General features: G+C 45.8%; 1 protein-coding gene across 2 annotated transcripts; it reads left to right on the top strand.

The window, feature by feature from the left end:
- The first annotated feature begins 3,022 nt into the window (after positions 1-3,022).
- On the top strand, positions 3,023-27,980 carry ASB11 (ankyrin repeat and SOCS box containing 11). Of its 2 annotated transcripts, none has more exons than XM_030306079.1 (7): positions 3,023-3,244; positions 11,835-11,914; positions 15,449-15,556; positions 18,677-18,827; positions 23,076-23,210; positions 24,227-24,418; positions 27,402-27,980. In XM_030306079.1, the coding sequence occupies exons 1-7, from the start codon at positions 3,064-3,066 to the stop codon at positions 27,524-27,526; spliced, it is 972 nt and encodes a 323-aa protein (XP_030161939.1). In that variant the 5' UTR covers positions 3,023-3,063; the 3' UTR covers positions 27,527-27,980. The 2 variants fall into 2 exon arrangements, with proteins under 2 accessions (XP_030161939.1, XP_030161940.1); XM_030306080.1 differs by lacking the exon at positions 3,023-3,244 and adding an exon at positions 4,023-4,238.

The raw sequence follows: 27,980 nt of genomic DNA, 5'->3' as shown, positions 1-27,980 counted from the left end.
TTTTCTGAGTTTGTCTTGTTTTCTGAACACAATAGTATTTACCCGTTGAACAGTGCTCCCCCCCCCGCCCCCCTCCCTCACATGCTTGCTCTTTTCCCTGCAATTAGATGTGTTGCTGGGTCTGTTAGTAAAACAGGAACTGTCCTTCGGCTGATGAATTGCTCTGACATCTTTCCGTTCTAGAATACATTCTCTCTTTTACTCATGGAATAATAAGTTGAATTGTGCTTTTGTTTCCTGATCCAAACAAGCCCTGTTTTTCCCTGCACTAGAGTTACCGCGTGAGGCAAACGAATACATCTGGAAACTATCGTGTATGTGAACTACGTAATTATACCTTGTATAATTTTGTATATCTTGTAAGCTATTTTAAGAGAAATTTGAATTTTGATTTCATTTACAGAAGGCCAGCTTCTCCCACCCTTTTTGTTGGAAGCAGTGGAAAGCAGTCATCTACACTGGTATGTTCTGATTTATCTTACACCAAATCTTACTTTTGGCAAAGGCGGTATCCTAGGTCTGTGTTTACTTTTGCGAAGTGTTTTTAAAGGCCTCTTTATCCTGCTCTTCATTCCCAAAAGAATATGGCAAGACTTTAAATTGTATTATCCTGTGGCTAGGCTTTTTTTTTTTTTTTTAATTTTTTTTCTTTTAATGTTTATTTTTGAGAGAGACAGAGCATTAGCAGGGGAGGGGCAGAGAGAGAGGGAGACAGAATCTGAAGCAGGCTCCAGGCTCTGTGCTGTCAGCACAGAGCCGATGTGGGGCTCGAACTCACAGACTGTGAGATCATGACCTGAGCCGAAGTCGGACGCTTAACCAAGTGTGCCACCCGGGCGCCACCCTGGGCTTTTTTTAAATACGAAATTCTGAAAATTAAAGTTCTGTACAAAATATAATTTGTGTTCACTAGTACTTTGGGGAGTTGGTTTTCCTTTCTCCTTTATATTTGGCTATGGCTCCGTGGTTCTTAACTGGATGTGGGGGTTTAGGGGAGGGGGGAGCGGGGGTGGTGATTTTGCCCCCTAGGGGACACCTGGCAGGGTCTGGAGACATTTCCGTGCTTAGCCCTGTATGGAAGTGGGGCACTGGCATCGAGATGCTGCCGAATATCCTACAATGCTTTTGGATAGCCCTCCCACAGCAAAGAATCATCTGGCCCAAAATACCAGTAGTGCCGAGGCTGAGAAACCGTGGTGCCACAGAGGATTTCCTCTCCTGTGAGGGATGTCGCGAATTAACCCCTTACTTCAGTAGCCTTTCATGCCCATCTCAAATGTGATGCTCAAACGTAGTTAAAGATGGTGTCTCAAATGTAGCATAGACATCCATTTGAACCTGGAGAAAAGTCAAGCTCCTCCTGGCCTAATTTGCTGGTATATAACACAGAAAGCACAGCCATGTTTTCAATGAAAAGGCCAACACAAGACTGAATGGTGTCATGTGTTAAATACACGACACTGGGCCGACACGCGTAAATGACTCAGAATGGGAGTGCGCTTCTTAGAGCGCGATTGAACGAGACACGACACGAAGAGAGGTCATGTGCCTGTGTTCGTGTGTGTGTTTTCATACATTGGCACTCTGTAGGTGGCAAGTTGCAGGCCCACACTAAGTTCGGTAAATAAACCCCGTTTGTTGATCTCCGTTCTTGAGGGTGGGAACTGCCCGGGATCTTTGTGTAAGACGCTGAAATGGACGCAGTGTGTGTTGTGCGTCAAGGCTGTATGCTCGCACGTCAGCCTTTTAGCGGAGTGTAGGGAAACGTTTGTCGCCTAGGTAGCCATTCTCATGTGCCCGAGCGCTACGAGAAACTCCCCGTATCTTTTGCATAAAGCATTTATTAAATAAGACTTACTGAGTCTGCTCTTAAATTTTTTTTGGCCTGCCTTTTTCAATAGTTTGTAGAGATTTTGAAAATCTAAGATAGCCAGGAATGAAAGAGGAGACGTAGATTTTCCCCATCCCTTTTTGGTAGGGGAGGGAAATTAAAAATAAGTCTCTTTCCTTCATATCGGCCCGTCGATGTGTGTGGAAGAGTTAGGGGTTACAAGAGAATATTGTCCGTTGGCAGAGGGTATCGATTCGTAGACTCTTTGGGTAATTCACCCAGAACCTAGGGTATCTTCTTTCTCCATTTCCCTGTAACTCTCCCGTGATCAAGGAGAGCCCGCGTATTCCAGTACGAGGTACCACCTTTACTGACACTTGAAACGGGAAATGAATGATGAGCTTTGCCGGCAGACCTTGTCACAGATGCCCCTATTCTGGCAAGTGGTCTAATGCTTTCAATCCGACACATCCACTTGGACAGGCATCCGAGATGAGCCTTTTGTTAAGTACCGCCTTAGAGTAAATGGCCTTTTTTTAACCGGTCATATTTTAGATCGGGCCATTATCTCCCATAAACCTGAGAATGAAGAGAATATGAAATGCTCTGGGGCCGGTACTTTCCACTTCAAATAACTCGCTTTGTCACCATGGGATCTGACAAGTTTGTTTTATCTTTCCGATACTGCCTTCCAACATACTGCAGCACAAATTGGGATTGAGGGATCAAAAAGATGTGGACAGGAATCCCGTTGGTTAAATAGCACTGAGGAATGTGGGTCTAAAAGGAAGTTTCTTGGGGCGCCTGGGTGGCGCAGTCGGTTAAGCGGCCGACTTCAGCCAGGTCACGATCTCGCGGTCTGTGAGTTCGAGCCCCGCGTCGGGCTCTGGGCTGATGGCTCAGAGCCTGGAGCCTGCTTCCAGTTCTGTGTCTCCTTCTCTCTCTGCCCCTCGCCCGTTCATGCTCTGTCTCTCTCTGTCCCAAAAATAAATAAACGTTGAAAAAAAAAAATTAAAAAAAAAAAAATAAAAGGAAGTTTCTTTAGTTCATTTCACATGGCTATGGAAGTCAGCACATGCAGCCTCCGAATCACAGTTAGCTTAGAAGGTGCACACGAGTTCTCAGTAACAGAGCACCAAGAGCTAGAAAGTTGAAAATAGATGTCATATGATACCAATTATAACTCAGTGTAATTTTGCAGCACCAAGAACCTGTAGAGAGTGCAAGCCAAAATGGAAGATGGTCCTGTTTCCTATGGCTTTAAAAACATTTTTGTTACAATGTTTGCTACTTTTTTTTTCTTCAAACTTTTAATCAAAGTGTTTTTGGCTCTCCTAACTCATTTCTATATCGTCAAAGGAAATAGAAAAGAAGCGGCTAGGATAGCAGAAGAGATCTATGGTGGAATTTCAGGTAAAATCACACGCGTGTGTTCTCAACACTTAAAAAAAAAACCCTCCTAGATGATTCGTACGAATGATATTTCTGGAGGGTGGATTTTATTCGTGGTTTGGCTTTGTGTGGGTACTTTTAGAAACTACAGCACTGATTTGTGAAGGAGTTTCAGCTTTATTTTTGCAAGTTCGTAGTACTATTATTAGTGGTTATTATTTAAGAAGGAACTAGGGTAGTGGCTTTTTAAGAGTATTTGGAGAAATCTCGTTTCCACTAACCTGAAAAATTACTGATGGGGGATTTTCTTTAATATTTCTCAACAAAGTTTAACAATGCATTCTAACGAGACCGGGTCCCCTCCGGAAATAGAATGACCAATATATCTGATTTCAAGCAGCAGCTGTGGCATGCTATATATATTTTTGTGTTGTCGTTTGCAGTGCGAATCGATTAGCCACTTGTCGCTGGCAGGAAAAATCCTTCACGACGCGGCTTTTACTCGTGTGAAATGCCAACATTTGGGTGAAACGTTTTAAACTGTCCTGCTTTGTAGGATTTCATCTCCGTTTCTCTCCAGAAATGATTCACCTTAATTGTCGTGAGATGCCACAAAAGTAAATGAATCAGATACACTTGTTGCTGCTGGGCTTGTCACTTGAGAGAGGAGAATTTATTCGTAAACAGAGTTCAGATTTTCCCTCTGTTATTTTTAGCGTTCATAGGGGTTTCCAGGATGACATCATTCTCTTTATCTAGCGTCCATTTCAATTTGCACCCAGGATTCTCTTTCAAAATAGACTGAGGCTGTGTGATTCCAATATGCCAGACAACTTCGAAGACGCTAGATAACAGCAGTATCCCAAGAAATAAGACCTCCAAAGATAAAGCATCAGAATGCTTCAATTAACTGGGGGAAATGAGGAGAGTCGTGAAGTTTCAGGAAGTGTCAGAAGGCCCGGAATGTGGAAAGAGGTTTCTTTTGGGGATTACATTTGTCACACATTTCAGGGAGGTACGTTGCTTAGACTGGTTTAAAAAAAAAAAAAAGCTTCTCTTTAGTTTCAAGTTAAGTGTGATCTGAAAATCGTATTTTCTAATTTGATATGTAAATATGAACAGGGCTTTGTGAGAGTTTCAGTAACACAGTTTTGGTATTCTCAGAGATACATCATCCTCATGGTTTAAATGAGGTCAAATCCAACAAAGTCGTTATTGCAAGAGCGTGTTGAGAATGTTTTCTCCTGTTGCTCACGTGCATTGTTTCTGTCTTTGTCGTCCTTAATTCAGTACGCTCTTAAAAAGGTTTTGTAATAGTCAAAACCCATGTAAGCATGGTTTGGATTTGGGTCTGGAACTGTAATACAAATCTCTTAAATAGAGCTCACTCATTCCTTAGCTCAAATGCCTTTATTTGTTCAAGCTCGTAGGATAATACTCATTTAATTTGCAAGTAATGTCATGTTATAAAGTCAAAAACGTATCTTTTGAATATCATTAACAAGGCAGGGACTGGGAGAGGATAGTACATGTTAATTTTTCAGTTTAATTTCCTTCCTATGTATACATATCTACGTGTGTGGATGGCTGTGTGTGTATACAAATACACATCCCCCCCCCATACGTGTGTATGCTAGGATATCCAGATGTGGTAAATAAGGCTTTCTATGATAATGCAGGCCGTAACATGCCAGAAACTGGTTTTTTTTTTTTCTTTTGACACTGTTAGCAGTCAGATGCTATATTCTTCAAGCTAGACGTATTAAAAAGAAAGAACAAAATCTTGTGCAACCAGAAATTATCTTTGCTGCTCACTGGTCAGACAGATGTCTGTTGGGAAAATATGTGACATTTAATCAGTAAGTTAGCTAATTGACTTAGAAAAGTCTCAGCCCAAGGTTAAATTTCTTGAACAGAGCTGTCAGAAACAAGGGGAGAGCAGTAAAAAAAAACTCACCCAGGGCAGGGTTTATTTAGCCTGTCATAGGTCCTGGCACGCTTTCTTTTGGAAGCTAAACCTAGCATCATATCCCTCACTAAATATCATTTTGGGGGCTATAAAATCTTCTGGATTTTTTTTTCTGGATTTCACATTCTGGAATACATTGGTCAATGTCTTTGTGGCTTAAACTATTACATTTGTAGATAACTTACCAGACCTGAGTTAAACCAGGTTGGCTGTTTTATTTTTCAGGCTTCTTTGTGTGATTTGTCAATAATGTGTGTGTGTGTATATATATATATGTGTGTGTGTATGTATATATACATATACATATACATATATATACATATACACGTGTGTGTGTATATATGTGTGTACATATATATATCTACACACACACACACACACACACACACTCGTATTTAAGTTGAAAACATTGTCATTAGCCCTTGGCACGACGTCTAGAGCACCGGATGGATCACTGGAGCCCAGCTTCAGCCCTCAGATCTCTCTGCAGGTACTTATTCCTGACAGATGCGGTATATGATTTTTCCACCTTTGCCAATCTGGCCAGAATTGAAGCTGTATTTAGTACAGGGCTTGGTCATCAAACTTGATAAAAATAGAGTATAGATACAGGTTGATAATCTGTTTTCACAACCCTCGGGCCAGACGTGGTTCAGGATTCAGGAGTTTGGGGGCTACTAGGAAGATTACACAGTGTTTATAGTGTATATTACACGGCACTCCCAGCCGGGCCTCGAGCCGCCTCCCCAAATCAAACATCTTGACATTTCTATTTCTGTATTATATTGGATATTTTGAAATACAAATTAAAAAGAAAAAAATCTCTTAACCTGAGTCCTTACCATGCTTCGCTGCCAAAGGAGTTTGCATCAAACTTGGGAAAAAGCTTGGTTTTCAAAATTTGGGTGATTTTACATTTGCAGATACGAGATTGTGGAACTGTTGTATTCTTTTTTTTTTTTTTTTTAATGTTTATGTGAAGCCAAATCTAAAAGATCCGTGTCGGTCTAAATGTTAAGGCTTAAAATGAGTTGTCCTTGTTCTAAATTCAGAAGCCTCACTTTGATTTGATGGCCCCGCCTCTGTCTGACTCATCCCCCTGACTCCTTTTTCCTACCCTTCCCCTACCAGCAGGTTTTTCCTGCTTTTGGTCCCTTCTTGCCAAACCGTCTACCTAGCCTTCTACTCTTGTTCGGTCTTGCTGGTTGTCCTCTCAAGCCTTGGCCCAGCCGTCTTCTTCATGGCGACACGTCACAGGTGCGGGCCGGCTTTCCCAAATTTGGACAACCAGCCCTCGGCAGGGGGTGTGCCCACACCAACTGTTACCTTTAGCTCAGCTCTCCTGCTCCTGATGGGCTCAGAGGAACCTTCTAACACCCTGCAAATAGGTGTTCGTTGACCATGGTGCATCTCCTGACTGGAATCGAGTGTTCTAGAAAGTGTGCACTTTAACTCAATCGTATTTAATATTTTAGGTATCTCAGGAAATTTATTATAATGTGACTTTTTCCAATTACCTTTGTTTTACTTAAATCATTAATTCTGCTAGGCTCCTGTGTATATTTTGGTTCAAAATTGAGGTTCCTCTTGAATGTGTTTTCTCTGATAAGTGCTACAGGAGAAGATATTGCTTCGTATGATTCTGGAACTTGAATAAAGAGACTAAAGATTGTTCCACGTGCACTAGAGATTATAACTGGTTAGGGGGTTCTTAAAAGTAATAAACCAGTAAGCTCAAGTACTTGTCAGAATCAGGAAGGGGAAAATTGCAAAAAAAAAAATTAATAATAATAATAATAATAGTAATAATACAGGTTTTTATCTTGAATACTTGGCAGTCAGACAACTGTATCCCCTCGGAACCGATTTTGTTACTGAAATGTGTGGTTTTAGGAGCTGTCATATTCTGAGAAAAAGTCCATCGGGGGGGGGGGATGAAAACGCACTTGAACATTTTCCATACACTTCATCAGGAACAAGTAAACATATTTGTCCAGTAAACTATCTTCCTAATGTGCTTGCAGCCCCGTGACACAGGCAGTCTGCCCAAGAACTAAAAATAGACTGCCTTAGGAGAGAAGGGTTGAGTCCTACTTAGGCGCTCACTTATTTGGAGAGCTTAGTTGATATTTCCTGAAAGGAATGGAAAAACTCTCTAGCTGCCAAGTAACTTCAATCCTTAATTTCTCACAATTAGCTCCAATTTGCAAAACAAGAACGGTAAGAGCGAGACACTGCGTGTTGGGAATAAGAGGAAAGCAGGAGAACCCACCATGGCTGAGTTGCTGGAAAGGGTTTTGTGTGAAAACTCTAGGCCCTTTGACGCAAGTGCTGGAAAACAATGGGACCGGGAAGGTGGCTTCCTGGAGAGTGGGTTTGTTTCCAGTGGGGAAACAAAGAGGATTTCTACATCGAAGGGGATACGAATGGATTCATTTCATGCTATGTACGGAGAGATGGCGGATAGAGCGAAGGATCCCCGGCCAAGAAACCTACCCTGAGGTTAGGTGGGATCTCAACACCAGAGCAGGGTGCGTTCTGGGTCACAAAACCTTGGAATTCGGTACTATTTCTGCCAATACTGGAAGTGAGGTCTCGTTACGTGGGGCAAATGGGTTGCCGTGCGTTTTGGGGTGTTCCGGTTCACGACGCGAGGCTCTTCCCTTCCCTCCTCTCTCGAAGGCCAAGGGCAGGGGCTCCAGGAGAAATACGAGTTTAGATAAGGGGCCTCTGAAAGCAGGGGAGCTTGGTACCTCCCTGTCAAGTTGGAAGTCAGCCGGGGCAACTTCCGGACCTGTCCGCTGGGCCTGTCCAGCGGGAAGAGGGCAGTGGCGTGGTGAGAAGGAAGCCCAGCCCTGCTCTCTCTTCCTGCTTTCTGGGTGGACAAGAATATGGCCCCGTAGGCTTGCCATGACATGGGGTGGGAGCTCGGGGTGTCCGAGGGCGCTGCGTTGACAGGGGACAGGAGGAGAGGGGGCCGAATGCCAATGAACAGGAAGGGGGCCTGGAAGTGAGCCCCGGTAGGAAGGGCAAGCCCGCAGACCAGGAGTGACACCTGCAGTTGAGGCAGCAAGCGAGCGAGACCGGCCTCGTCTTCCACTTCCCTGGGGAGACGTCCTCCCTCTCTCTTCTCCCCACCCCCAAACCACAAGGGGAGCTGGCACCCAGAAGAAGGAGGTGGGAACACCTATGGGGACACGCTGCTCTTCTGTCCGCAGCTGCTGGCGTGGCAGAGAGGGCCATCCCCTGCCCCCGGAGGAGGTAGAGGAGAGGAGATTATCTTTCCAAAGTGGACTGACCAGTACACTGGTCGTTTTCAAATCTCTCGATGGAAGAACTTTGTAAATACAGACAAGGGCACAAATTCTAAGCGAACATCTGGATGGATTTTCACAAAGTGAGCACGATCAGGTACCAGCTCCCCGGAGCAAGACACTGCATATTACCAGCATGGCCCCCACTGGTTCCTTTTCCCGTCAGCCCCCACCCCTCCTTGGGGTCCTTTTGACTCCAGGTGAGTTTGGTCCCCTTTTGTCTGTTACGGAAAGGGATCACACAGCACGTGCCCTCCTGTGTCTGGCTTCCTTCACTCGACATTAGGTTTCGAGATCTATCCAGGTTGTATGTGCGGAGTGGGTCTTCTGGGACTGGTGAGGAACAGAAATTACTAGAAAGAGGACAAAGATGGAGTTAGGGTTCCTGCTCAGAAGGAAAGGGGACCCCCACAGCCCACTCGGAAGTAAGTTTTAAAAATAATAAAGCCACTTTGTGTTAGTATTCTAATTTCACGATAGCTAGTTACTGTAAATCTTGTTCTGATTTTTGAATCAAATACTTCCTGTACTTTCGGGTGACTCGGGTTCACTGGCTGTTGTTGGAACAAGGGCATAACAGAGCCACGGCTGTAGGTTTGCTCCTCACATGGGTCAAGGTTCTAGTGACGTCCGTGGATGAAGACTGACCTCCTAACCCCAGAGCCCAGGTCCACTTCCAAGAGCGGTTAGGCAAGACTGTAGCATGTCTGATACACAGTTCATATTGAATGAGGTGAAGATGTATTAGAAGAAAACCAAGGCTGACTAATCGAGGATTATATGCATTCATTATGTCATGATTCCCAGCTTATGCAAATTATAAATGTCCAAAGAGATTTTCAAATTCATCAGCTTTTAACTGACTCAGGAACAAGTGGAGACACAAACAGTATTTTTTCATGTTAAAATTTGTATCCATTTTTCTTATCAAAGCATTGCACATTCATATCAGGAGTACGAAAACACCAGTGATTATATGTATGTGTGTGTGTATACTTAATTATATATAAATTAGTTCCAACTTACATATGTGTGTGTATACACACACACACACACACACACACTTTTAAATCTTGGAACTCACTTTGAAGTGACAGAAAAGGCCCAAGAGTGGTACCAAGAATTCCCACTTCTCTTTGCCCAGAGACCCCATTCATATTTACCCAACTTTCCTAATAACGTCCTTGAGAGCAAAAGGATAGATATTGCCTTTAGACGTTGTGTCTCATCAGCCTTCTTCACTGTGGAACGGTTCCCCTGTCCCTCCTCGAACAAGTTACAGGCCAGTTATTTTAGAGAACGGCCCCCAGTTTGAGTTGGCTCACAGTGTCCTCAAGATTAGATTTGGGTTATGCATCTTGAGCAGGAAGATCACAGATGCTACGGTGTATTTCTCCCATCGCATTCCTTCCGATAGTACATGATGTCGCCCGTTGCATTCCATGGCATGGCACACCGGGCCGATTTGTTCCATCACTTCTGACGTTAACTTTGATCGCTGGGTAAGGTGGTGTCTACAGTTTGGTGCTACTGAAAATTGCCTGTATTTCTTTTATAACTAGTAGTTATTTTGTGAGGAGATCACTGGAGCCAGATTCTACCATTTCTTCCACATTTCCAAGTTGGTGTCGTACTATGAGGACGAGCTTCCTCCTTGCTATTTGTATATTAATTTCTATCAGCCAGTACTTATAGATTCCTGTTTGCTTTGCTAGGGTATAATCTCCTACCATCACTTTGTATTTGGATGCTGAAGGCATCCCGTATTTGACCAGTGGAAGCCCCTTTGAGCCAGCTCCTGCGTCTTTTTGACATGTCCCATCATTCACTGTCTTTCTGGCACAAGGTGTTCGAGGCCACCTTAATCTTACGTTTTTCCTGGCCCAGCCCTGGAATCAGCCATTTCTCCAAGACCTTGTTACAATGGTGCAAATATAAATACACACGTTGAAAATCACATTTTCATACCAACTGCTCCAACTTCAGTCCAACCCCGTAGAGTCCATTCTAGGCTTCCCCCTTTTCATAACGCAGAGGTGACGAGAAGGTAAGAAGTGAGTTTCAGCCTAAGAAGAGGGCCTACTGAAATGTCGATAGCCCTGGTTCCCATCTGCTGGAAAAGTCACTCCGTCCTTGCGGCCTCGAGCTATTTCGCATTCACGTAGTCCTAGCGTTGACGGGGTTGTTTCCACCCGGGTTGCAGGAAGAGGAACACCTGGATTCTTGGCACCATCAGGATCACCTAGAACAGGTTGATGAGATGGGCCTTTTGTGTGAAATCCGAACTGTACGACATGCTTCTCAGTGTATGAAGAGCACGATCGTATTTGAAATTTTACAAACTGGGACAGGCCTTCCGAAACAAGTGATTGCTCTTTGGCGTGTTTTAAGAGGGTTACTTCGCAAATGCCCACTGAAGCTGGTCAGTCTTGTTTACCGACCAGCAATTACAGGAAAGGAAATATTTGTGAGGCTGTTCTGAAGCTGCTCCTTAGGGCACTGCCCCAGCGTGTGTACTTTTTACTCACAGATTGCTTGGGTAGCTGACATTATGGATGTGCTTTATTGGCCTACTTAGAGACCTAAGCCCTTGCTAAGTACTAAATTACTGTACTCCCATTTCACAGATCACGAAATTGATGTTGACATAATTTTAGGAACTTGCCCTTCTTGGCAGAACGTGGTCGAGGTGGGACTTGAACCCAGGCCCTGTGGCCCCGCTGGCTCTGGGCTTAGCCATCACGCTTAACTGCCCACCGAAAAGTTTGGAAGATTGTGTCATCTGAAAAGCCATATTCTGCGTCATGGGAATAGATATGCCTCATCACCTAAATGAAAGAGAGACGATTAATTACCTAGGGAATTGAGAGCAAACCCATTTCCCCTGATTCTCAGGCCTCCTTCGTGGGGTACAAGCTGTTGCGTTTTCAGGGTAGAGGTGAGAGTAAGAGGCAGGGTAAAGATGAAAGCAGAGAGGCCTGTCCATCAGCTTTGCCCCTCACTTTGCCTTGTCTGGAGCTATCAGACTCAAGCTCCGAGAATATGTGTTCAAACTCAGCCTATTGCTTATTAAAACCCCCCCCCCCCCCCCCCCCCCACCGAAAGAGCGAGAGAGATGTTACGTGCTCCCTCTCCACACACACCACTAAATGGATGGACCATATACTCAGTGGCTTGTCACCCTGAAAGTGGCTGCTGAAAGAGCCTGGTGCGTGCTCCAAGCTTCCCTCCTCTTCCCCAAACCTCCTCTCACGGTGGGTGGGCAGCACGACTGAGCTGCCCGGAAGAAGACTCCAGACCTTGACTCTGAGCTTGATTTGTGTTGCAGATTGCTGGGCTGATCGATCCCCACTTCATGAAGCTGCGGCCCAGGGGCGCTTACTGGCCCTTAAAACTTTAATTGCACAAGTAAGTGAACCAGAGACTTGAACCTTTGTGCCTGTGCGATCATCAGCGTCATGCTTTACGAGCTTTGACTGAAGCGGAGTCTTGCTTGCCCCATCTGGCTCCCCGCACAGCCAGGCTCGGTGTATGTATTCTCTGCAGCTCAACCGTTTGTCCCTCCTGCCTCTCCTTTCTTGGGAATCTGGCTCATCTCTTCCGCCCAGCGCCCTCCTTCCCCCTCCGGGCCTGCCTTTACCCCATAGGCAGTTTCCCTGTGAGGGTGACGGTACGTGCCTTCAAATCTTTGTTGCACTAACTCACCCTGTGCTCTCCCAGTGTTCCTTGGTAACAACGGCCCCCCGAAGTCGCATTAGTCAGCTATTACCGCATAACAAATGACCTCAAAACACAGTGGCTGAAAACAACGAGTGCGGATTGTCACGGTTTCTATGGGCCGAGGGGCAGCCTGGCAGGTGGTTCTGGCTCTGAGTCTCTTGCAGGCAGCGGAGTGTCAGCTGGGATCGCGGTCACCTCACAGCTCGAGTGGGGAGGATCCGCTTCCAAGCTCACGCATCTGCTTGATGGCCAGCTTCAACCCCTTGTCACAAAGGCCTCTCCACAGGGCCGAGTCACGAAATGGCAGCTGGCTTCCCCCAGAGAGAGCGGGAGAGAGTGCCTTAGAAGCAAGTCTTAATATAACCTAATCTCCAAAATGGCATCCCATCACTTCTGCCATATTCTATTCATTAGACGTGAGTCGATAGATCCAGCCCACACGCCAGGGGAGGGGATTAGAGAGTGAGCCAGTACAAGGAATCGGGGATCGCTGGGGGCCACCTTAGAGTCCGCCTCCCCTGATACAGTATTTCAAGAGCAAATTTACAATGGGTCGAGGTGGGTAGATGTTACTCTTTGGGAAGATTGATTAAAGTCTTACTTATTAAGACTATTTTATTTATGACTGTACCCCTAGCACCTTGAGCAATGAGTAACGGCTTAGTCAATATTTGTAAAACGAATGAACAAAAGTGTACATGCTCCATTGACATTGTTTTAGAATCTGCGTGTGTAGAGAGGAGGTGATTTATTGTATCTTTTTTCTACATCCTAGCTACCACCGAACCTGGCTCCCTTACCATTTTCACATGCGCACACACGTGCACACGGGTGTGCTTTTTTTTTGTTTGTTTGTTTGCTTTCTTTTTTATGAGTTGTGTTACTTCTTGAGGAAGTAGAGGCAAAAGGAAAACCGTACTGCCAGTAGTAATCAAATGGCTTTTGTGCTTGATTTTTATCACTTGCTTATTTATTTCTAAGCACTTTAAAATTTGACTATTTTTTACATGTAATATATTCACATCGTTCAAAGATTAAAGTGATACTAAAAGGTACACAGTGAAAAGTCTGGCATCCACCTCCTCCCTCTTAGTCTCCCACTTCAACACTTTTAGTAGTATTTTTTAATAAACGTTTAATTTTGGAATAATTTTAAAGAAGAGTCGTGGGGTGCCCAGTGGCTCAGTCGGTTAAGCTTCCGACGTCGGCCCAGGTCATGATCTCACGGTTCGTGGGTTCGAGCCCCGCGTCGGGCTCTGTGCTGACAGCTCGGAGCCTGGAGCCTGCTTCGGATTCTTTGTCTCCCGCTCTCTCTCTGCCCCATCCCCTGTTTGTGCTCTCTCTCAAAAATAAATAAACATTTTTTTAAAAAATAAAGAAGAGTTGCAAAGAGAGTACAGACAGCTCCCAGATGCCTATACTTCACCCAACTTCCCCTAGTGCTAATATTACATAACCATGGTACTTTAGTAAAACATAAGTAACATTAACACCATTAACTAAACTGCAGATTATTGAGATCACACCAGTTTTCCCACAGAGTCCTTTTTCTCTTCCAGGCCCCAATCCAGGATCCCACATTGTATTTAGTACTTATTATTTTTTTATGTTTGTTTATTTTTGAGAGAGAGAGAGAGAGAATGCAAGCAGTGCAGGGACAGAGAGAGGAGAGAATCCCAAGCATGCTCTTTGCCATCAGTGCAGAGCCCGAAGCAGGGCTCAAACTCACAAACTGAGATCCTGACCTGGGCTGAAATCAAGAGTCGGCTGCTCAACCGACTGAGCCACCCAGGTGTCCCCCACCCCCGACTTTCTTTTTTCTTTTTTTTTTTTCTTTTTTTTTTTCCAGCGTTTATTTATTTTTGGGACAGAGAGAGACAGAGCATGAACGGGGGAGGGGCAGAGAGAGAGGGAGACACAGAATCGGAAACAGGCTCCAGGCTCCGAGCCATCAGCCCAGAGCCCCACGCGGGGCTCGAACCCACGGACCGCGAGATCGTGACCCGGCTGAAGTTGGACGCTTAACCGACTGCGCCACCCAGGCGCCCCCCGACTTTATTTTTAAGTATATTTCATAAGCATGTTGATTTCTGTAAACCAGTGTGCTTAAATGTGTCAGGAGTGCTCTTCAGAGAGGAGTTGAGCTTTTTCTCAGTGCATGCACACTTCTTTACCCTTACACACTAGTAAAAAAATGTATTATTTTATTTTATTTTTTACTTTATTTCACATACAGTGTGGTGGGGTAGAGCAGGAAACCAGGGATGAGAAGCTCCTATCGTGCTGGCTGGCATCGACGGCTGGGGGAGCCTTAAGTCTTAGTGATAGTTTGAACTTTCTGCCTCTCCGTTTTCTCGTGCACAATGAAGGTGATTCACTCTAGACGGTCTTTCAGGCCCGTCCAACATCACATGGGTACGAATCCAGGAATTGACTTTGCACCAGATGGAAGTTTTGTTTTTTGTTTTTCCTAGTACACTGCTGCCACCTTGTGGGCTAGCCTGTTTTTCTTTTCTTAAAGGGAAATAATACACAGGGAGATTTTCCTAATTGTATTAAATACCCAAATTGAAATATACAGCACAGCTCTAGAGTAATGACATCATATTCAGGGCATGAGAATGGATGGGACCAACGAGGTACAGAGAGGCCCTAAGAGGAAGGGACAGGGCAATAGTGGCAAGTCCCAGCTGCTGGCCACAGCAGGGATGCCGCCAGCCCCAGGGACGTGGGGCCGGAGGCCGTGGGAACTCAGGTTGGCGTTTGGGGTTCAGGGTCATGCACTAGGTTTCGGAAGTTTTCAGTGGGTCGGTTAGGAGGCAGGAAATCAGAAGCAGAACTCAGTTCAGAAAAGCTGAGAGGGACCTCCTGCTTTCACAGAAAGTGGTAATCATGGGTAGGGGGGATGGTCAGGGCCAAGTTGTGAAAATCAGGGCACGAAGTCAGAGTCGGCCAGCAGCGGGGCTGATCATGCCCATCTGTCACATGGACTCCAAGACAAGGCATAAGAGGAGGGGCGTGCTGGGACTGGGTAAGGAGAAGCCGCTGGCCGCGGACCCTGGTACTGCAGAGGCCTCTCCATGCCCTGGAGTTGCGGTCAAGAGCAGTGCTGCTACTACGGCGTACGAATGCCGGAGCGCTGTCTGCTGGACTCCGGCCTCTGAAGTCCGGGAGTCGCCGGCATTGCTAATGCAGCCTCGACCCCTTCTCTCCAAATTCTAGGGTGTCAACGTGAACCTCGTGACAATTAACCGGGTCTCTTCGCTCCACGAGGCGTGCCTCGGAGGTCACGTGGCCTGCGCTAAAGCCTTACTGGAAAAGGGCGCACACGTGAGTACCGCCCCTCCCCCCGCCGCCCCCCGCCGCCCCCTCCCGCAGCCCTGTCTGCCCAGGTGCACCTGCTAGGGTCTAAACAGACGCTACCCTCCAGACTGTGCACCCACTGGCGGTGTAGACAGGTCTGGCCCTGTCCGCGTGCGCATTCCTGAGACACGGTTGGTCACTCCCCTCTTCAGCCTCTGTGCCCGTGGGCGAGCATTCTAATGAGGTAATTCACAGGAATCCTTGAAAATTGCCCTGCTGAGTTTCAAAAGATCAACTCAAACTAGAGTTCTCTGAAACCGATCTCGGGAAATGGACTGTGAAACATGAGAAAGAGTACAATTTAAAAGAGCGACAACAAAAACGCTCTTAATTCAACACCGTAAACCGATTATTTTTATTGAGCAAAATCATCAAATTAAATAAGCTTTTAATAAGTAATACATTGAAAAAACCCGACAGAATTAACTTTATCTTATTTTAAAATTCTATCCTTATGTATCTTTTTCTCTTTTTATGTTTATTTTAGTTTTAAATTATCGTTTTTAACTCTGGTATAGTTAACATACAGTGTTTTATTAGTTTCAGGTGTACAATATAGTGACTCAACAATGCCATACACCCCCCAGTATCCTTATTTCAAGCATGAGTGGCTGAGGTGCTGTGTGTAATAGATACCACAACAGAACTGTGAAATTACAACTTTTGAAAATCTCAGTGACATTCATTTAGTTGCCAGATACCATTTTGTTGCTAATTTCCACTTTTTAACTCAGTCCTCGTGTTGTTTCACGAGCTGCAATGTTTTTAGGTGCTTAACTGAAGCTGTTCTTTGCATTTTATATGGAAGTTGGGTCTCTCTATGTCGAACTGAATATAAAAGCCTTTCTTGGGCAAAGTGATTTTCCCGATGCCACAGTGGTCGTGTGCTTTTATGCGGTGGTGCTTCCTGAAGTTACTGCGTAGTCAACTCACATGTAGTGACGGGGTGAGGCTGGGTGAGGGCCGTCTCCTTCCGTTGGCGGGAGATAGCAAACCACATCGGGTTGTGAAGGAGTGTGTGCTGGTACAACTCTGGGAGTTTTTGTGGGAGACAAAAAAAAAAAAAAAGAGTCAGACGCAGTCCCTTGTGTTTGGCCATCTTTTGAGGAAACAGTCGATGAAGATTGTGTTATTTAACATTTAAATCAGAAGGAGACAAGGAATAAAAGAGAGTTGGTCAATCAGTAGGAAATTCCTCAAACTTGGCAGGCCCATGGGTGCCTCAAACTCCGTGCATCTGAAACTTGTGCTTCTGATGTCCTTCCCCGGGGGACGGGCTCCCCTTGCAGCCCGGTCTCAGAGGCCAGGTGAAACACATTCCTGCGTTCCCCCGTTCCAGACCTGGGATCATCCTACTTCTCCCATCTCCCTGACTAATTAATCACCACATCCTGCTAATTTTGCTTCCTCAGTATTTCTCAAGTCTGTACTCTCTTTTGCCTTGCTCCCGTGGGGCTCGAAAGCATTTATTATTTTTTAAAACATTTTTAATGTTTATTTGAGAGAGAGACAGAGGGAACAAGTGGGGGAGGGGCAGAGAGAGGGAGACACAGAATCCGAAGCAGGCTCCAGGCTCTGAGCTGTCAGCACAGAGCCCGGTGCGGGGCTCGAACTCCCAGATGGAGAGATCTTGACCTGGGCTGAAGTCAGACGCTTAACTGACTGAGCCACCCAGGCGCCCCAAGCATTTATTATTGTATCAAAATGATCTCTTTCTGTGTTTGTCTTCCCTGATAGAATTCACCCTGTTCAGGAGACGCAAGTTGCCTTACTCGCCTTTGTTTCTGAAACACTGGCACCTAATAGGTGCTCAATAAATGTTTGCTGCCCTGACCTGAGAAACTGAGGAAATCAAATTAGAAGACTTCGGGACTGAGGATGAGGATGATTCTCAGTAACAACAAATCGAACCAGTCCCACCAAATATTTTTTCAGTACAAATGTAAATAGGTTAGAAAATCCCTAGGCTGTATGAATTTGCACACTACCTCCCCTGTCCTTGTCTGTCGCCGCCACCTTAGCCTCCCTCCTTCACTTTCCAATATAATGGGGGCGACCCTGGAACTGTGGAGAGGGAGCTTTTTTGTTTGTTTCTGAGACCAGAAAATTTGGGATCCTGATTCTCACATGCCCGCATCCTCAGTTGTTGAGGCAAGAGCCTCGCCACCGGAAGGCCTTGGTCCCCTGATGTCCTGGCCAATCTATTGCTAATACCCAAAGATGCCCTCCAGCTGTGTTGCTTCTCAGGTGCCTCCCGCATCCCTAGAAGGCACCCAGGGTGGTTGGAGACCCCATGTTGATGGCTCTTTTCTTTGTGCCTTTGGCTTGATCGTGATCTCTTTAGGAGTCACTGCTGGCACACGCAATCGGTACGGACTAGAGCAGACCAGTAAGAGAACTTGTGGCAAGACGGACAGAACTGCGGGGAAATTGCTGAGGAGATTTTTTGCAAGCGCAGATTTGGGGACCTGGCTTCTCCAGTACTTTCGGTGCCCACCCCATTGGTTCATGATTGGGGTGGGGAGTCAGCTCCGTAGGAACGGCCAATGAAAATAACTGTCGTTGCAAATGTTTACTAAACGCTCACCGGGCACCAGGCAGTGTTCTTAGTGTTTAACATGTGGTGACTCACTTGATGCACCCAATAACTTCATGAGGCAGAGTCTTTAATGATCCTCATTTTACAGGTAAGGAAACTGAGGCACAGAAAGGTAATAACCCGACCGAGGCTTCTGAACAAATAGGAGAACGCTGGGATTTGAACCCAAGCTAATGGTACCAGCGGCCATGCTCCTAACCACCAAACGGCCCCCCCCTCCTCCATGGTTGGGAGGCTCGTAAGAAGCTCTGGAATACCCATGCATACATTTGAAAAGCTCTGTCCCATTTTGTCCCACTTGGGATATTATTTGTAGGTGAGAGTTGACAGATTGCTGGCATCTAAAAAACATGGTACCGTAGTGATGTAGAGTTCCCTCGCTCATCCACCAGCATGGGAAATTTCTCCAGGCAGATGCATAGGAATAAACACTTGGCAACGGTGAGAGAAAAATCGCAAATCCTCTGGGCCTCTTCGCTCATCGTTAGGTCAACGGAGTGACGGTCCACGGAGCCACGCCCCTCTTCAACGCGTGCCGGAGCGGCAGTGCTGCGTGCGTCCACGTGCTGCTGGAGTTTGGAGCCAAGGCCCAGCTGGAGGCGCACTTGGCTTCACCCATCCACGAGGCAGTGAAGAGAGGTGAGTCGGCCGTCACAATGCACACCAACTGGTGGGCTCGCTCCGATCTGCGCGAATCAGGGGTATAGTGTTCGCCACGCCCTTTCGGTCTGCCATGTCGCATTTCCTAGGGAGTCGGTCTCTCGGCAGGCCCCTCTGGAAACTCTTTGCTGGTGTTTTGGTGGCTCCGACTGCAGGGGTGACTTCCATGAGTCGTACGTTGCGTATGTCTTGTCTTTAGTAGGAAAGAGCGGCTCATTTCCCAAAGCCCATAAAACATCAGGCACTAAAATAAATTATGAAAGTGTCTGAAAGCCAAGGCTGATGGTGTCCCTAATGGACGATTCAACATAACTGCCCACAACCAGCAGTATACTCTAGACGAGCTGCTGACTTCAAGGTCATTAGGTATTGAAAAAAGGTTGCAACTTTAAAAAGCATCGCATTAGAAACCTTCAGGTTGATTCTAGCTTCCCGTGTTCTCAGTTACTTTTGAAATGAGGGAAAAGAGTAAAATCGAGGTCTTTAAAAACTTGATGCATTGGCTAGACAGAACAAGAAGACACCTTTGAAAGGTCAAGGCCATTTGTCAAAGGTCACACTGACAGAGCAGCATTTCTGTCACCCACTGGTGGAGTTATTCTCTTATATTGAGATCAGAAATACAGTGGGGAAGTTAGAATGCTGTAGAACAGTGATCTTTGCGGGTCTAATTCGGGATGAAAGTCTTCATTTCAAAAGGCAATAGTGAAAGATTTGCCCCAGGTTATTAAATATGTCACTTGGTTTTTGTTTTTTTTTGCAGCGGACTACTTTTTTTCTCTGCTTTTATTTTTGTTCCATTTCTTTAACAATTGAAGTCTAATTAGCGTACAATGTTCTATTAGTTTCAGGCGTACAATATAATGAGTTAACAATTCTGTGCATTACTCAGTGTTACTCCTGATTGCCTTCACCTCTTCCCGGCCCCACCCCCCCCCACCCCCCCCACCCCCCCCCGCCCCGTAATCATCAGTGTGTTCTCTGTATTTGAGTCTGGTTTTCTTTTTGTCTTTTTGCCCCCTTTGTTTATGGATTACTTGAAATGCAACAAAAGACCTAAATCTCAATGTATCCATGGTTTTGATGTCTTATACATATCTCATAAACATCTATTGATTAATAACCGAGGTTGGTCATTTCCCAAACTTCAAGTAGATCCTTTAAGTTGAAGGAAAATGGTCTCCTTTGGAAATGATTGATCTAAAAGTTTAAAAAATTATTTTACTATTGATTTGAAGTGAAAATTAATCTGATATTTGCATTTCCATCCAAACATTTAAAAATGGATACATATTGGGAATGGTTTGAATTATTTAATTCGTGGATGGTTTTATGTTGGGGTGTTTGGTATCTATGGACCTACAGAATACATACGTACTTATAAATACATGAATTCATGTGTCTCTACATATTTTTTTTTCCTGTATCTAAAAGCATGTTAGGAACCAACATCCACAGAATGGAAGAGAAAATAGCAAATTCATTATTTTAGATACTGTTATATTAGTGTCCATCATTTATATATTAATTTTTTAAAACTTCTGTGAGTACTTAAATTTAACTCAGACCAGGCTCAGTTTCTTCCGCAAAGAAAAAGAAAAACAAAAGTAAAAGGACAGGAATTATTTTTTTATTTTAAGTTTATTTATTTTGAGAGAGCATGTGAGTGGGGGAGGGGCAGAGAGAGAGAGAGAGAGAGAGAGAGAGAGTGAGAGAGAATCCCAGGCAGGCTTCACGCTGTCAGCATGGAGCCCGATGTGGGGTTTGAACCCATGAACTGTGAGATCATTACCTGAGCTGAAACCAAGGCGCCCTTGGACAGGAATTATTTTAAAATGTTTATTAGAGAATTTTACATCCATATTCATCAGGGATATTGGCCTGTAGTTCTCTTTTTTTGCTGGGTCTCTGTCTGGTTTAGGAATCAAAGTAATGCTGGCTTCATAGAATGAGTCTGGAAATTTTCCTTCCCTTTCTATTTTTTGGAAGAGCTTGAGAAGGATAGGTATTATCTCTGCTTTAAACGTCTGGTAGAACTCCCCTGGGAAGCCATCTGGTCCTGGACTCTTATTTGTTGGGAGATTTTTGATGACTGATTCAATTTCTTCGCTGGCATGGGTCTGTTCAAGCTTTCTATTTCTTCCTGTTTGAGTTTTGGAAGCGTGTGGGTGTTTAGGAATTTGTCCATTTCTTCCAGGTTGTCCAGTTTGTTGGCATATAATTTTTCATAATATTCCCCGATAATTGCTTGTATTTCTGAGGGATTGATTGTAATAATTCCATTTCATTCATGATTTTATCTATTTGGGTCATCTCCCTTTTCTTTTTAAGGAGCCTGGCTAGAGGTTTATCAATTTTGTTTATTTTTTCAAAAAACCAACTCTTGGTTTCGTTGATCTGCTCTATAGTTTTTTAGATTCTATATTGTTTATTTCTGCTCTAATCTTTATTATTTCTCTTCTGCTGGGTTTGGGGTGTCTTTGCTGTTCTGCTTCTATTTCCTTTAGGCGTGCTGTTAGATTTTGTATTTGGGATTTTTCTTGTTTCTTGAGATAGGCCTGGATTGCAATGTATTTTCCTCTCAGGACTGCCTTTGCTGCATCCCAAAGCGTTTGGATTGTGTATTTCCATTTTCATTTGTTTCCATATATTTTTTTTTAATTTTTTTTAATGTTTATTTATTTTTGAGACAGAGAGAGACAGAGCATGAATAGGGGAGGGGCAGAGAGAGAGGGAGACACAGAATTGGAAGCAGGCTCCAGGCTCTGAGCCATCAGCCCAGAGCCCGATGCGGGGCTCGAACTCACGGACCGTGAGATTGTGACCTGAGCTGAAGTCAGACGCTTAACCAACTGAGCCACCCAGGCGCCCCATGTTTCCATATATTTTTAAATTTCTTCTCTACTTGCCTGGTTTGACCCGTTCATTCTTCAGTAGGGTGTTCTTTAACCTCCACGCTTTTGGAGGTTTGCAGACTTTTTCCTGTGGTTGATTTCAGGTTTCATAACGCTGTGGTCTGAAAGCGTGCATGGTATGATCTCAATTCTTTTATACTTATGAAGGGCTGTTTTGTGACCCAGTATGTGATCTATCTTGGAGAATGTTCCATGTGCACTCGAGAAGAAAGTATATTCTGTCGCTTTGGGATGCACAGTTCTAAATATATCTGTCAAGTCCATCTGGTCCACTCGAGTCTATTCGTTGGGCAGCCTCTCCGAGGAGAATGCTTGTTTATGTAGTTGTTGTTAAGCCCTGAATTTGAAAGTGCAGTTACACGTATATTCTATAGTTGGGGCTTTACATATTCTCATAGGTGTCTTCCAGGTTAACCAGAATAAGGAGGTGCAGCTGTACACGGGCCTTGGATTTGAGCACTGGCTTTTGTGGGCCATTGACCACCCCTGTGCGTCTTGCAGCCTGTTTGTAAACTGGTGGCTTCACCGTGAAGAATGATTCCAGTTGTGCTCCCTGGAGCCCGTAGTTTAGATGGAGGCACTGTAAGGGCTGCAAAGAGGAGTTGAACTGGGGACGTATGGGCATTCTTTTCTCTTTAATGGTCTTTATTTTGGACTTTTCTAAGATTTCCAAAAAGATATTTTTTTTCTGCCTAAAAAAAAATATCTAGTTTCTTTCTTTTTCTTTTTACACTTATTTATTTTTGAGAGAGAGAGGGAGCACGAGGGAGGGGCAGAGAGAGAGAGGGAGCGAGAGAGAGGATGTCAAATAGACTCTGAGCTGACAGCGCAGAGCCCGATGTGGGGCTCAATCTCACGAATCGTGAGATCATGACCTGAGCTGAAATCAAGAGACGCTTAACCCACTGAGCCACCCAGGTACCCACCTGGCTAGGCTCGTTCTTTCTTTCTTTCTTTCTTTCTTTCTTTCTTTCTTTCTTTCTTTCTTTCCTTCTTTCTTTTTTAATGTTTATTTATTTTTGAGAGAGAGAGCGAGCGAGCGCGTGCAAGTAGGGGAGGGGCAGAGAGAGGAGACACAGAATCCAAAGAAAGCTCCAGGTTCTGAGCTGTCAGCACAGAGCCCGATGCGGGGCTCGAACCCACAAACCGTGAGGTCATGACCTGAGCCGAAGTCGGACGCTCAACGGACTGAGCCACCTAGGCGCCCCTGGGCTAGGTTTTTTCTAAAGCCCATTCCAGGTAAGCACTTCTGTAGTTCTGTAAATAGTCAATATTTCCCTTACTTGAGTAAGGTTGTCTTTTGTGCCACCAGGTCATAGAGAGTGCATGGAGATTCTTCTGGCAAATAATGTTAACATTGACCAAGAAGTGCCCCAGCTTGGAACTCCCCTGTATGTGGCCTGCACCTACCAGAGGGTAGACTGTGTGAAGAAACTTCTAGAATTAGGTAACTTCCAGAAATCTTTTTATGAGAAGAACCTGTTAACCTTGTTGGTTTTCCATGGCTTTAAAGACTAAGTTCTTGTCAGGCTGGACAAAATTCTGACAGTATTTGCCGTTTGAATGTTTAAAACAGAACTTTTCCAGAGAAATGAGTGTCCACTTCCTTGGGTATTGGCTCCATTTACCTGGTATGGTTCTCTTTGGTGGTTTCAAGAGAGAGCAAGAGTCTCTTTCCCATGAGTCCTAGTGGGAAAAAAAGAATTTTATTGCGTTGGCTCTTTTTGAGTCACCTGCCCATCTCTGAACCAATCATGGCGGCCAAAGGAATTACAGTACGCTGACTGGCTTAGATTTCAGTCTACCCTGTAGTTGTCGGGCTTCCCTGGAAACACGTGAGCCGGGAATCCCAGGGGATGGTTCCTCAGAGGGAGACCTAGGTGTGGTTATCAGGAGGATATACAGACACTGGGAGTCCGGGGGGGGAAAGTAAAATGTCTTGAAACTATTACTTGATTAAAGATTCCCCAAACTTCACCGCTGACATTAGAGGCTGTACTAAGAACTTTTAAATAAGAATTTTTATCTCCAAGATTTTTTTTTTTTGTCTTTTTCATCCCCTATCATTTACTACTCCCTGTCGTAGTTCAGAAATCTTTTTGTTGGAGCCCGGAATAACATAAGTGCCAAATAATCTTAACTTTATCCTTTGCCAAAAAACAAAATAATTCTCCGTAAAAGGCGCTGCAGGTATTTCATTTTGTCTGTCGCACGGTTCGTATGGAAAAGCAAGGAACGTATTTTAAGTGCCTAAAAATGTCTCTCTTCACTCTTCTCACCCAGATCCTTTGAAACAGTTTCAGTAGCCACTGCTGAGGCTCTAGGCTTGGGTCAGACATTTTCCAAGATTGGCCCAGCACGTCATGACATTCAAGATGCTTTCCTCCACAGCTGCTGTATTTTAGGCCCGTCGTATTCCCACGTCAACGTTCAGCGTTGACTCGTGTCATTTGCTTTCTCAAGGAGCCAGCGTGGACCGCGGCCAGAGTCTGGACACCCCGCTCCACGCCGCTGCGAGGCAGTCCAGCGTGGAAGTCGTCCACCTGCTAGCGGACTATGGGGCTCCCCTGAAGTGCAGAAATGCCGAGGGGAAAAGTGCGTTGGATCTGGCGGCTCCGAAAAGCGGCGTGGAGCAGGCCCTCCTGCTCCGGGAAGGTAACGAAGGGCTGGGTGTCCAGTTCTCTCCCGGAAGCGCATCCGCTGTCTCCCCTCCCTGTCTTATCTCCAGACTTCCTTACCTCTTTTCCCTTTTTCCTTGGGAGTGGCATGTGGGAGGCAGCAGGCGTCGCTGGCGTCGCCGAGATGGGATTCGGTAGGCGTATGTGTTCACTTGTAACGGAAGGGCATTTATGCAACCGGGAGGTTGCTGTGTATTTTCCGTGATGAGAAAATACTCCGAGAACTCTTTTCACCACGAAAAGGTGAACTGCCGCGTCTGGCTTGGAATAAGCGCCCAGCGGAGTGGACCAAGACCCTGCTTTGTCGTATTTGGAGAAATATTTGTCAGCGGAAGCTAGCGATACTTGAGTTAGAGGCTGTAGGCTGGATACGGAGTGTGTGTTTCAGACACTGGACTGGGTGGCCGAGTCGATCGCCTGCCCTCGAGATCAGGGAGCAGGCAGATCTGTGCCCCCCATTGCCTCACTCCCCTTTCCACCGTGGGCCAGTGGAGCTACAGATGCCCGAGGAGACCAGGCGGGTCTCTAAGAGGCTCTGCATTCCAAATTCAGAAGTCAGTCATGCTAAGTCTGTACAGAAAGAGAACATTGTCCAAGCCTGTACTGATCATTTGTATGCTTGGGAGACTATTAAAGGTAATGGTAATAAGGGGCACCTGGGTGGCTCGGTCAGTTAAGCATCTGACTGTTGGTTCCGGCTCAGGTCATGATCTCACGGTTTGTGGGATCGAGCCCCGCGTCGGGCTCTATGCTGACAGTGCAGAGCCTGCTTGGGATTCTCTCTTTCCCTCCCTCTCTGCCCCTCCCCTGCTCGTTCTCTCTCTCTGTCTCTCACTCTCTCTCAGAATAAATAAACTTAAAAACAGTGATAGTCATTATTCAGTTTTACACGTGTTAGGCGCTGAGCTAAAAAATTTGAAACCTGGATTAATCTCCCTGAATTCTGAAAACTTTAAAGCCGCGAGCACTTTGCAGTAGCTGGTGCTGTCCCGGCTGAAGATAGGACAAGAGAGCATAAAGATACTGGCTTGCAGAGGGTCGTGTGACTGCTAAGGAGAAGTAGGACCCCAGCCAAGCAGTCTGACTCCAGAACATGCGCTCAGTGTTATGATGGCCCCGCGCTGAATCTTCTGAAACGCTTTCTGGTCGAGAAGGGTTTTATTTTACTCACCAGTTCCACTTCATGAAACCACCCTCGTGTCTTCTATACCTTCCAAGTAGAATGCTCGGTTCAGTCATCTCAGGAATGCTTTCTAGGTCAGTGCTTCTTTTTTAAAAAATTTTTTAAATGTTTCCTTTTGAGAGAGAGCGAGAGCGCAAGCAGGGGAGGGGCAGAGAGAGAGAGGGAGACACAGAATCCAAAGCAGGCTCCAGGCTCCGAGCCATCAGCACAGAGCCCAATGCGGGGCTCGAACGCACGGACTGCGTGACCATGACCTGAGCCAAAGTCGGACGCTTAACCGACTGAGCCACCCAGATGTCCCTCGGTGAGTGCTTCTTAAGTTCTACCATGAGTACGAATCACCTGGTGATCTAATTAGAATGCACATTTGGGTTCAGGAGGTCTGGGATGGGGCCTAGACTCTATACACCCACTGGGTTCCCAGGTAGTGCTGTTGAACTGAGGCCACACTTTGAGTAGCACTGATCTAGATTATTCCCAATAGTCTATGTCATTAATGGTTGCTCTTTTATTTGAATCTCCACTTGAAGAACTCTGATCTTCCTTACCGGCTCCCAGTTTGGAAATGCCAGGTCCTTTCCAACTGTTAGCCGAGAATATGGTTTATGGCAATTGCCACATTTCCTCTTTTCTTCCATCAAAGATGTTTCCAGGTCCAGGATTTAGATTCGTTCTAAGCAGGTGCTTCTGTCTTCTGTCGTCACAAGTACAGCTGCTTGGTCTGGAAGGATGGACACCAGCTGTGTCACAGTTCACTCTGGTATCTGACCTTCTCTAGGCACGCTGGACGATTTGTCCGCGTTACTGTTTTCCAGAGGAGCTTCGGTTGGGTGACAGGTGGAGATGCTTTCCACTCGCGCTTCCCAAGATTTTAACGAAGGGCACTTATGTGCTCTGTCACATAGATCCTCCTTAGAAACCTCAATTCAGGTGTTATCTGGCTATTTGCATATGCAGTGCTCCATTTCTCATGGGTGGCAAGATCCTGTTACAGTAGGATTGTCTTGAGAAGGACAACTTTATGCAGTCCGGTAATCACACAGGTCTACTTGAAGGGATCTTTCCTGATACAGTGAGGCTAGGGAGCACTGGGACATTACAAATGCCTCTGTATAACTAGCGTTCCAGCCAAAGCCTCATTCGTCCTATTCAGCCATACCTGGGGCTCTCGTTACTTTCCTTCAGCCACGCAAAGCCATGGGCGTGATGACTCCGTGAGCCCCTTTGAGACTGAGGTTTGGGATATAATGGGGGTTAAGTGAGTTGGGTCCTTTCTCTAGATCCTTCATGGAGCTGGGAGCCTTGTGTGAATGGAGGGCCCTTCCGAAAGTGACCTGGGACCCAGCCAGCACCACCTCACGGGCAGCCAGAGCCAGGAGGTCCGGGAGGCCTCTGTGACCTTACAGGCCTTTATGCCCTCCTGGCAGCTGTCCCTCGCTTGGTTCTCCTTGGCTAGTATTATCCCGTTTGTTGGCACGTGCGATACGTGAATGAGGCGCGTTCGCTTGAGGCCTCACGCTTCATTCCTGACTTGCCTCTGCTTAGCCTCATTCCCCACTATTGCTAACACGCTCACCTTTGGAGGGCTCACCCAAACATGTCGCCGCCCAGAGGGGCACACCGGGATCCCTGTGTGTATTTAGCGTCTGCTATATCGCTCTACGATCCGTGCACGGAGCCAGCTTGTGGAGCATTTCGGCCTCTTCCGGTCCTCTGGTCTCCCCTTCTCCCCCAGCCCCACCACCATGAACTTCACACATTGTAACTTCTTCCCCAGGCCCGCCTGCTCTCTCCCAGCTCTGTCGCCTGTGTGTCCGGAAGTGCTTGGGCCGAGCGTGTCGTCAAACCATCCGTGAGCTGCATCTGCCGGAGCTGCTGGAAAGATTCCTGCTATACCGGTAGTCCCAGCTGGCCTTGGGAAGGTACTTGGAAATGAGCAGGCTACTGCCTGCTGTACCCAGGGTACTTAGTGTAGACACCCAGTGGCTAGGCTCTGAGTACCTTCCAATGAGCAGAGTCAGCTAGTGTTGGTCCCGAAGAACCAGAACACCCGAGGAGTAGAAACTCCTGGTTAATGCTCTCGTTCCCCAAGGGGCAACCGGCAGCCTTTTGGTTTTTAGCTTTGGTTGTTGAGACACTTTAGAAATCTGTGCAGCGGAGTGAAAATCATCTGTTTGAAGATTCGTGGTCTTTAATTATCTAAGGGTCAATATTCTGCATATCTTGCAGACACATGTGAATCTTGGGTGAATAAGAGTCTGACGCGTGTATCTCATGATGTGTTCCTGATGTAGTCCCTCCCTCCTTTGCCCTTTCTTTCTCTGCTTCCACGAATAAACTTCTGCTGTAATCTTGA

The sequence above is a fragment of the Lynx canadensis genome, chromosome X, assembly GCF_007474595.2.
Source record: "Lynx canadensis isolate LIC74 chromosome X, mLynCan4.pri.v2, whole genome shotgun sequence".
Lineage (NCBI taxonomy): Eukaryota > Metazoa > Chordata > Mammalia > Carnivora > Felidae > Lynx > Lynx canadensis.
This window is presented reverse-complemented; position numbering and strand designations above follow the sequence as displayed.

Excerpts from the sequence above, each read along its gene's own strand:
- ASB11 (XM_030306079.1), top strand. The coding sequence starts at position 3,064 with ATGGAAGATGGTCCTGTTTCCTATGGCTTTAAAAACATTTTTGTTACA. Across the intron at positions 18,828-23,075 it reads CCACGAGGCAGTGAAGAGAG|GTCATAGAGAGTGCATGGAG; the intron begins GTGAGTCGGCCG and ends TTGTGCCACCAG. Across the intron at positions 24,419-27,401 it reads GGCCCTCCTGCTCCGGGAAG|GCCCGCCTGCTCTCTCCCAG; the intron begins GTAACGAAGGGC and ends CTTCTTCCCCAG.